General features: G+C 41.4%; 1 protein-coding gene across 1 annotated transcript; it reads left to right on the top strand.

The window, feature by feature from the left end:
- The first annotated feature begins 5,571 nt into the window (after positions 1–5,571).
- LOC119739152 (deleted in malignant brain tumors 1 protein-like) lies at positions 5,572–11,164 on the top strand. The gene is made up of 7 exons (XM_038213983.1): positions 5,572–5,656; positions 6,170–6,499; positions 7,018–7,383; positions 7,726–8,046; positions 8,521–8,889; positions 9,218–9,571; positions 9,924–11,164. The coding sequence occupies exons 1-7, from the start codon at positions 5,572–5,574 to the stop codon at positions 10,406–10,408; spliced, it is 2,310 nt and encodes a 769-aa protein (XP_038069911.1). The 3' UTR covers positions 10,409–11,164.
- Positions 11,165–11,455: the final 291 nt, after the last annotated feature.

Genomic DNA, 11,455 nt, shown 5'->3' with positions numbered 1-11,455 from the left:
GAGGCAGTCCAGTAAATAGGCCACATTTATGGGGCTAGCTGCTCACGTGAGGACGCTTTCATTATTATTCTTGTTATTCACATGAACAGAAATTGCGATAACCTGTAAAAAATAAAGAAGCTGTGCTTTCAGCAAGTGCTTACATTTCAGTAAACGCATCCAAATTTGGAAAAAAAGTGATTGCCAAGTTGACATGCTGTTGACACAGTGTGCAAAAAATGTGCACGAATCCACTGCAGTCGTTGTAACTCTCACTGCATCATTTGTCAAAATATTACTGTTTGTTTTGATCCCAGGAACACTCACACAATTAAGTGACCAATTCAAGCGATTCACAATGCAGTGCGCCACCAAGAGTTTGCCACAGAGAGTTCATTTTTCCCTGTGCATTGTGGGAGATGGTCGACAAATTCGCAGCGCGGGACATTTTGAAATTGTTCGTTTTTCCGGTCAGTAGTTTCGTAAGCATATGATTCAAGTATATGTTTGCCCTTTTCTTTTCTGTGTATCAATATTTTTGATAAGGCGGCAGAACGCTTTGCCCAAATCTGTAACAAATTAGCTCAAATTGTCTATGGACACTCATTCAAATGGGCCATGTTTTGTCGACCGTAAACTTGAAAAGTTGACTCTCCATGGCAAACTCTTGGTGGCGCCAAGGGCGGATCCAGAACACAAATTTGGGGGGGGCCAAAAAAATTTTTGGTTCCCCCCAAAAAGTGGGTCCAAAAAATTACGGCGTGGGGTTTCGGGGCCCGCTTAAGGGCCCGAAAAAATTTTGGATTCTAGATGCTCTGTGGTGTGATATGAGGCGATTTCTGACCACTTTAACCAATTTTTTTTTTGAGGAAAAGATGGTGGTGTACTCATTGCCTGCCTTTATTGCGATGTCAAAAAGTGGGTCAAAAAAATTACGGCGTGGGGTTCGGGGCCCGCTTAAGGGCCCCGAAATTTTTTTTGGATTCTAGATGCTCTGTGGTGCGATCTGAGGCAATTTCTGACCACTTTAACCAATGTTTTTTTTTGAGGAAAAGATGGTGGTGTACTCATTGCCTGCCGTTATTGCGATGTCACATAAAAAAAAAAAAAATTGATTTCGTTTTGGGGGGGGGGGGCCATGGCCCCCTTTGGCCCCCCCCTGGATCCGCCCTTGGGTGGCGCACTGCATTGTGAAAATCCCCTGAATCGTGCAATAAAAAAAGCTAGAAATGAAAACTTCACTCACAGATCACGTCATTCTTTCAAATATAATACGTATAGCTTGAGGTACATGTAGAGTCCATATCTCTAGGTCAATTTATAGCATTTTGGACCAATCGGAAAGAAGAGCTTCTTTAGAAAGATCACATTCCCTTTATTTTCAGATATTGTAAATATTTGTGTGGTGTGTGCTCTAGTCAAGTTAAATTGTATTAAGATTAAGAGATATATTTGTAATAAAAATGAAGTATTCCATATTATATTCCATTACAATTTATGTGTAATTTCCAGTAAGCAGTACGATGCATACAAGTGAACAGTAAGATAGGGAATGTTTTTGTGCAATATCTGTCCCGTACTTAATTTGTCATGTCGTGTTGGACAATTGATAAACCGGTGTCTACCACAATTAGGGGTGATGACATACAACAGTGCTTGCATCCAGGGAAAAAAAGTATTTTATAAATAATATTTTTTATTAGATTTGTGTGCGACAGTACAAGGTTGATAGTATAATACCATATATGTTTACAAATGTATCATTTTCTGTTCCATTACAACCAATCATGTGCTTTCCAAAAGTTTATAAATTCTCAAAAGACGAACAAAAGATATTTCAATGTACTGTATTGTTATGGCCCGATATTCTCCATTTTCCTTTTATTCTTTCTAACAAAATATACAGATTTTTTCCATTTCATCCAATCATGTGCTTTCCAAAAGTTTATAAATTCTCAAAAGATGAACAAAAGATATTTAAATGTACTGTATTGTTATTGCCTGATATTTTCCATTTTCCTTTTATTCTTTATATCAAAATATATAGAAAAGTGCTTAAACTATATGTGTATATTTGTGCAGTTGGGTGAAATGAGAAAGTTTGGATATTCCTGTCCCGTGTAGTGTCAGAGGATGTCTGGTGAAGAAAGCAAAAGTTTTCTCACGGTAAATTGTGTATAGATTGATTCGGTGTCTAGCTTGTGTTCATTGTATTAAAGATTTGTGTTGTGCTAATGTGTTATATTATGAATTTCAAGTTTAACATTATAAAATATTTTTAGACGAATTATTATTTAAAATGATCAGAAAAATTCAGCAATCAGAAGTTGTGATTTTACTGAAACTCAAGTCTTACCGGCAAAACTCTGCAATTGATGTGCAATATGACAACTTGTAAGGCATACAATTATCCTAGAATTAAATTGGTGCACAAAAATATTAATATATTTATACATGTAGCTATATTTATCTATCAAATGGTGTATACAGAAAAGGAAGATATAACAGAAGATTAAACTAATTTATTATATATTAACACCTGTAAGGTGTCTTGGGTTTTGTGCAATATGTTTATGAGTTTAAAATATTTAGCTACAAATATCTCGAGGGTTTTTAAAAGCTGCTTCGTTCTAGCTGGAGACGAAAATCAAGACTTTTTCATAAATAGATTATTCGAATTCTTCTACAAATTCCTGTATTTTTGTGGACCTTTCAACTAAATGTCTATTTTACTTTTTCTTGTCAAGTCGAGATTGAGACATCGGCGTGTTAAATAACAATGGCCTTGATTATATGCAGTTTGTATAAAACCCATAACACATAAAAAATACTGCACAATTGAGTGTTACAATGTTACTGGTCAATGAGGCAAACTTTTCCATGGAAAGGAATTGCAGTGGTCTTAATTTTGCGGATCAACTTATTTGCATTGGTCAGCAATTGCTTTTCATTGTTTATTTGTTCCCGGCGATCCAATGAGAAGAAATAGAAATGACCCGTGCTGTTTTGGAAAACTGTTACTTTTTTCTAGCAACAAAGGACTTTAAAATGAGACATAAAACGAAAAACGTTCCACCCACATTTATGTATGGCCAGATTGTTTTACAAGAGTGACGCAAAAGCAACCAATAAAGAAAAGCCCCTTCTGGAGAGTTGCAGACGGCAAAACTTGTCACACAAAGTTACAAATGTAAATGTTTGTTATAGGGCGCCTACTCATGACACCTTCAAAAGATGTATGGATATAAATGGATTTCAATATAAAGATATTTGTTAAAGAATTGTTTCAATCTGTTACACACCTTGCTTGTGAAATGTAATAAAGTGGCACTTGCACATAATTGATACAAGTCTGGTTCTTTTCTTTCTCTTGTTTTCTTCTTAATTTATTTGGGTTTGTTTTGGGGGAAAACGAAGCATTTATCGACCCTTGCAAATACTTGGATATCACGGGAATCTTTTTTAATCAACCACATGAAGTATTTGACTAACTCTCCCGCTCTGGAAAACAAAATTAGAAAACAAAGCAGGGTCTGCGTGATTGCAGAAAATACCTAGGTATTGAGAACGCAGCCTTCGCTTCATGAATGCCGGGGAGAGAAGGGGGATGGGCCGGGGGTTAACCGCCCCCCCCCCCCGACCCTGCTTGACCCGACCCCGACCCCGACTTAGTCACAGAGACCTTTTCTGCTCTCACATATACCCGCTCAAGATGCAGTTAGATGCAATTAGTCGTGAAGTGTCTTGCTCAAGGACACAACAAACACCTGAACCCCCGGCTGGACGTCAAACCCACATGTGCAAAATTATTGACAGATATTAAGTTTGTTGCATTTTCTTGCTCTGATAACCAAACTAAACCAGTCAGACGAGGAACCGGCCGGTATACGCCACGTCACATTATTGTTGCTTCCGCACGCCACAGCCAGTGACTTCAAGTAACAAGTTCACCCCCTTCAAGGGCGGATCCATAACCAAGAGGGGGCCAAGAGTGCTCGAGTATTTTTTTCCAAAAGGGGAAGGGCATTATGTATCATAGGGCGCTATTTCTACATAAACTAAAAAGTATGTGTAGCTGATGGCTTGCGAGGGAGATACGTAATGTGTAATTTACTTCCGGAACATTAAGACCCCCGTCCCCCCCCCCCCCCCCCCCCCCCCCCCCGATCCGCCAACGAACCCATTTGGAATTAGTGAATCACATAGCAGGGCTTCATAAGTGATTATGATATTACCATAAACTTGTTGCTGACAAGTGCAGCAACGCACTGCGCCCCATGGTGTTTCTTCCTACGCCTTGGCCTCGGTGACTAAGTCACGAGTCATTCTAAATCTGTTTTGGATTACTGAATGTCACGGAGGAGGACTTCATTGGCGATATTCACTCAAACAGCCAGACTTGTCTTAGATGTATGACTAATTTTCCGATCATACCAGATATATCCGTCTTGATGAGATGGATCGTGGCGTACTGAACGTGAAATGCTTGCACTCAGTTACGACGGCATAGTGTAGCCAAAAACAGTGTGTGTTTTGGAGAATGCACAGTATGTAAAACATATTACTTTCCTTTGTATTTCGTCATTCCAAAATTTGGCGCCAGAACGTCAGGCCAGCAAGGGCATACTGATTTAGAAAGGAAACTGTGCCGGTGAGTCATGATCATTCGTCTACTACTTCAACCAATGTTGGGTTCTCCATTGGGCTCTTTTTGTGATATAGCTATTTCTTTCACATTTTGATTACCTTCAGTTCAGAATGATGTGTTTCTAATTGTCCTTTGCGGTCCACCACTCTTAGGAATATGAATCAGGGAAACTTCTTTTCATATCAAAAATGCAAACGTTCCCAAATTCTTTCTTAAAAGCTGAATTTCAGGGTTTGCAAGTCACGAATGATATTGTGTTTAACCTTGTTGTGTAAACGTGCATGAGATCATTCGCAACTCATGTTCCCAGCTAGGCATGGCTGATCATTGAAAAGAGGTCCATGAATTACTAGAAAGACTGTTTACCCCTTCCCTGTCAAAACAAAAACCCCAAATGCTTCTAAAATTTTGACTTTTTAGTGCAGGCAGAATTTGAAGCAAACATTTTCTCACATTTGTACAGTTGTTTTTTTACTTCCTACAACACCTACTAAAAAATTTCACTGATCTTTTGAAATTGCCAGAACATGAAAAGGAGTGTTAACATGTAATTAATCGAAGACCCCTCCGGAAAAAAGAGGACACAAATTAACATGAACAACATGTGCTCCTCTCTCTCTTAGTGGTCATGTTCAGAAAATATTGCACTGTTCTATTTCCTGATGTCTTTTATATCACCTCTCAGCCTTCAGGTACTATGGACGTGCAAAGAGAATGATCATGTTAAGTGAAGGTTTGCGGTAACACCATGTGGAAGAAGATGTGTTGAGAGGATGTGTGGTTTTGAAAAGAACTTTTTTTTTTTCACAACCACACATCTCAAAAGAGATTCGTCCACATGGTGTTACCACAAACCCTCACTACACTACTTACTTACACGTACCACTGCCATGCAAGATACAAATCATATGAAATGTACACAATTCTATCCAAATGCTTCAGGGATGTTCAACTATAACTTCATAGCCGATGCTGCATTCATCTTTCAGTTATTTTGCCACCTACTGCACCTCGGCACAGCTCAAACATGTAAGTTAATTGGCATTTCCTTTCCTAAACCACTTGAAGCCAAGACTTAACATCAAAAAGGGGGAAAAAACAATACCTTAATTCGTAATGTGTTGATGTTTTCTTTCTATATTTCGATAGAATAAGATCTGTGCGGGAAAGGCACAGACGTAGTGTTGCCTATCTAAAAACATCACTCAACTAGGCCCTATGTTATCCCCTTAGGCCCCTATATATGAGCCTCTTGAGCCTGAAAAGGCGATGTTATCACCCAACTCCAATTCTACAGCTGCTTTGCCTCCAAGCTCCTATCATGGCATGAAATATTCATGGTGCCTATAATAAGCTAGGGAAACACTCAGTTTTGGATTGAAAGAAAGACCTACAATTGTGTTGTTCTTAATTATTGTTCTTGGAAAGCTCAGTTTTGAATTTTTGTTTTCGATGCACACTGCATGCATGCATCAATTAAGTAACATATTTTCCCCCAAAACTAAACCGTTTTTGTTTTTGTTTTTAACTTGTATGTGGCAGATGGCTATGTCAGACTCGTTGATGGCGCCGCACCCACCCAGGGGAGGGTAGACATCTTTGAGGGTGCCTCGTGGAGGCCAATCTGCGCTGATCATTGGACACTTGAAGAGGCCAAAGTTGTGTGCCGTCAACTCTCCCTGCCCGCTGCCACGCAGGCTACCAACTGGGTACAGGTAGGACGTCACGTCAACGTCACGCTGTCTCAACATGCCTTCGTGTGCAGTGGAGGCGTCTTCAAGCACACGCTACAAGAGTGCTCATCGGAGACGAAGTACACTTGCAAGGATGAAGGAAGGGTTGCTGGGGTCATTTGTGGCTCCTGGGAAAATGGTATGTTATGCTTCTCCCCATCAGACTTTATGAGGACGAAATTTCCTCAATCTGCTTACTTTAAATAAAATAAATCATTGCAAAGTTCCCTTCCCTATCCCCAATCCCATCCCATCCCCCCAACAACAAAACGTTTCACAAACCTGAACAGACTACACAGGTCTTATTTTAAAAAGATATTAACTTACATTAATTTTGATATATAAACCCTAATTCTTTGACACATTTGATTGCTAAAGGCCAGACACACAAGGCAAGTCTTGCAGTCGTCGGAGGCAACCAAAATGCATTGAAAGCTAAATATGGGAACATTTTCCAACAGTTTGTGGGAATTCCTCGGATACTTACAAGCCATTTAATCCTGTCAATCTTTCTTGGGGATTGCCTGTAATAACATGTTTCCCAAAAAAACTGCCTCAGCTCGTGTGACATTTTGGTAATGGTTTGTGAATACAGTTCCATGCAAAAACACAAGCATGTGACAATCAAAGTTGAAAATGCTCTCATTTCACGTCCAGCAAAACAGTTCGATGTTCGTCTGGCCGGAGGTGTGAATGCTTACGAGGGCAGGGTGGAAATCTTCTACAACGGGGTATGGGGAACAGTCTGCGATTCCAGAACACATTCAGACCCGTCGTATATTCATCGTGAGGAGTTCTGGGACACGAAGGATGCCCAGGTGGTCTGCAGGCAGCTAAGGTTCCTAGGTGTCAAGAGGGTATCTGCGCAACTCCATCCGCCACCGAGTACGTTACCAGTGATTCTAACCAACCAACGCTGTAATGGAACTGAAGCCAATCTGGGTGACTGCAGTGTGGATTACATGCGGCATGGTGGACCCTTCAAATGCAGCAGGTCCCAAGATGTGTCTGTAGTGTGCAGTGGTACGTAGTGGTTCACGGTTAATTCCCATATTGTACAAAAAAACCCACAATTCTCCAAACTTTTGCTTTGAAGTTTCTTTGCTTTGGAAATTCTGTGAATATATATAATATTGAACAATCAATTATGCCACTGGGCACCCTTTGATCTTTTCTTCCCTGCTTAACCTGTTAGGCAAATGTAAGATGTTTAATATGGGAGATATAAAGTCAAGGTAATCATACTTCTCAGAAACAGATTTTGGAAGAGAGATTCTGGGTGATGAATTGCGTTGGATCAAACCTTATTTTCATTCTCTGGGAAAAGTAACGGTTCATTTTTTTTTAAACTGGTGCACCTCACAGATGTCAAAGTCAGGCTGGTGGACGGTGATGAGCCAACCAATGGGCGAGTGGAGATATTCAGCGGTACCTCCTGGCAGACAATCTGCGGTTACCAGTGGACATTGGAGCATGCCAAGGTGGTGTGCCGTGAACTGGCCATGCCTCCGGCGACTGGAGCCACCACGGGCGATCGTTTCAGACCGGGGACGGGAGGGATGTCAGAGAACGATTTCACCTGCACCGGGAACGAACGAACGATATTCGACTGCAGGCAGACAGCGAGGGAACTGAGATGCACTCATGCAAGTGACGCAGGAGTCATCTGTGGGATATGGTCACATGGTAGTTCCACGATGCACTCCACTTTAATCACAAACGCTTAACAATTAACAAATCCAGTAAGCCCCGCCCACTGCGCACTGGGCAAATTAACACGCGCTCCTCTCCAATGCCACACTGCATTTTCCTGCCGCGCGCATCATACGCGCGCGCACGCATGTTGGACATAAATCACGGCTGTGATTGGTCAGAACACCATGGGGCGGTGCTTACTGGATCGGTCTATTCAGTTAAAGTGATAACTTCTTGAAAATACGTGATAATATGTGAGATAAAGTACTCAGAAATGGGCTATTTCACCCTGACCTAATAAAAGCCTATTATTTTCTTTTCAAAACCAGCTCCTAGTACTTAAATTTGCTCAAGATTTATTTGGTGTGGCAAGGTCTTGGCTTCACAGAAATGGCTAGAAAGTGTATACTTTTGGATTGTGATATTCCTCACTATTTGTGGCATTTCCCCTGGTTTTCCATGCAGCAAAACAGTTTGACGTGCGACTAGCTGGCACTCTGAATGCCTACGAAGGAAGGGTAGAAATGTACAACGGTGTATGGGGGACTGTCTGCAATTCTGGAAGCATCTTGGACCCGTTGCACAGTTCCCGGGAGGAATACTGGGACATCAAGGATGCCCAGGTTGTCTGTCGTCAGCTGGGGTTCCTGACAGCCAAACGCTACGCCATCGGTGGGCTGCAAGAGAGCACCTTGCCGGTGATCATGACCGGTACACGATGCAAGGGGGCAGAGGCTTATCTAGCATTCTGTCAAGTTAGCTACTCAGGGTTGCATAGATGTAGCCATGACCAGGATGTCTCAGTGGAATGTGATACTCGACCCAAAGTAGACAGTAAGGATCGATGTTTACTTGATTTGAACAATACGATTTGTTTTAAAGGTTACAGATACAACAGGACATAAAGAGAGGCCGTTCTGAGAAGAACCAGAGGTTTTACCTTAACACTATGGTCAGTATGCTCTGATCAAGAGGTATTTGCTTAACTCAAAAAGTGGGAATCATTAAACAGATAGGACAGAGCTCCAGTGTTGTTTGATAAAGTGTGACAGGACGCAGCAACGGTTATTGCTGCCACATAATCAGTAATAAGCAGTAAATTATTACAGTAGTCTAATACTGCATTTTCAGAGTTACTATGTCAAATGATATTTCCATACAGGGTACGATGTCCGTCTGGTACAAGGCTCACACCCCAACCAAGGCTATGTCCAAGTCCTCTACATGGGCATATGGCGGAGCATCTGTGACCAGGCATGGGTTCTGCAGAGTGCTGAGGTCATCTGCAAGCTGCTTGGGTTCTCAGCTGCAGCACACGCTGTTGATGGTGCTACTGCTGAAAGTTTGTGGGGTGTGCTGGAAGGCAACCACATGTTTCTGAATAAGGTGGAGTGCTCGGGGAGTGAGAACAATTTGGCTGACTGTCCAACCAGCTACGTTACCAGAGATGGCTGCACAAGCTATGACCAAGCAGGGGTGGTCTGCCAGAGCAATAAATATCCAAGCATTTTACCAGGTTGTTACTTGTTTCATTTCATGTCCTCTTAGAACATTATACAAGTTAAGGTATGAATTTGACTATCATTTTCGGTAGGAATTTGCATTCAAATATCAAAGTTTATAGGGAGATGGTGGGTTGTCTATTTTCGAACTACATGTAGTAGTTTGATCACAACTATCTCAACTATGGCACAACTATCTCAACTATGGAGAGCTAAGATGACAGTCATCGATGAATGTTACTTTCCTCACTAAACACATCAGTTTAAATGTTCTTTTCCAGTAAATTGTACTTTTAGATCCTCAATGTCAAGACACTTTGATGCTGACTTTCAACACTTAACAGCCATCTTATGTATTTTTCCTAGGGGATGACGTTGAAACAATTGATCCAGTGATCATCATATCTTTCGTCATTCCCCTGCTCACCATCGTTCTCGTCATTGCTGCTTTATGCCTGATCTACCGGCGACACAAGACGTCCCGACAGCCTAAGACCAGTCAAATGGATATTGGCCTGTGTGAAATGGCCATGTTCGGTAACTCCCTCGCAGCAGAAAATACCAACAGGCAGCGACAACAGCAGGATGATACCGGATTAAGCAGGAGAGCGCAGCGCCGAGTCAAGCGCAAGACCCGACGCCAGGAATACAAGATGAAGCGGTTGCTTGAGAGGCAGCAGTGGAGCCCATATACCAACAATCAAGACCGACCACCCTCATATAATGCAGTATACAGTGGTCCCGTGCCAGGGTCCGGTGAGGTGACTGACACCGTTAGCCTTCTACCAATCCTTTCTGATCCAAGCGGGGGCAGATTCCATGATGGAATCATCAGTGGCACTTATATATAAGGACCTCTTCTTGTGTATCAATGGTCTTAGTGCTCGGCAAACGATGGACATTCTTATGGTTGAGGTATCAAGAATCGATCGGTTTGAATCCTGATAGTCACAGACACAGGGGCTTGTGTCCTTGAGCAAGGTGTTTGACTTCGCTGTCAGTCAAGTCCATGGTACAAGTCCATGGAGAGTCTAGAAAATTTTCTAAGTATTTACTAACAAAATTGGAAATGTTTCTCAGTCCCAGATTTATAAAGAAAAAAAAAAGCGTCAGGTTGCAACATTCTTAACGGTATACGGCGGACAAATTCGTACGCGGTCCAACTCGTACACAGAATTAAACTCGAACACAAATTATATGTGCTCGACGATTCTTGACTATGTACTGTGAACGATGTATCGCTCAATTTCTTTAAATTGGCTAATTTTGGCCGGCATACAAGTTGGCTGGCGTACGAGTTGGCCCGCGTACGACATGCACGAGTTGTCTCGCTACGAGTTGGTTCACGTACGAGTTGTATAGGCGATTACGCCCAGTGGCCGAAATAAACACTACTAATATTAACCTTAAAATTAGTGCGCGCGAACTCATTAATATTTTGTACCCCCGGCCCCACAGTTTCTTTTGAATAAGAGGACCGTGCGGCTTACAATTGGGATTAATTGTACAACTATTTATGTCAATCAAGTATTTGTGACTTGCGGCTTCCAACTCGGGCGATTTTATTGGAAAAAAGCCGGATTTGTGGGTCTATCTCGCATACTAGAGGCGGGGGGGGGGGGGTTGTTCCCTGATCAATATAGGGACGGGAAGAAGTTCTTACTGATTACTTTGTAAAATTAATTTTTTTGTTTACCTTTTAGATTCTAATTGGTTTATGGTTGGGTTTTTAATAAATATATCAATCATTTGAATGAATCTCCATACAATTTCTCGTGTGAGTGTTCAGTTATTTCTGCATATTATTAATACAATTATTCATTTCATTGATGGAGTAATTCAGTGTGCTCTAATGACCAATGTGCCCAAAATGAAATGAAAACTTACTTACAATCATT

This window comes from Patiria miniata, unplaced genomic scaffold, assembly GCF_015706575.1.
Source record: "Patiria miniata isolate m_02_andy unplaced genomic scaffold, ASM1570657v1 HiC_scaffold_30, whole genome shotgun sequence".
In the NCBI taxonomy this organism is placed as follows: domain Eukaryota; kingdom Metazoa; phylum Echinodermata; class Asteroidea; order Valvatida; family Asterinidae; genus Patiria; species Patiria miniata.
The sequence above is the reverse complement of the archived record's forward strand: the minus strand, read 5'-3'. Positions and strand labels throughout refer to the sequence as shown.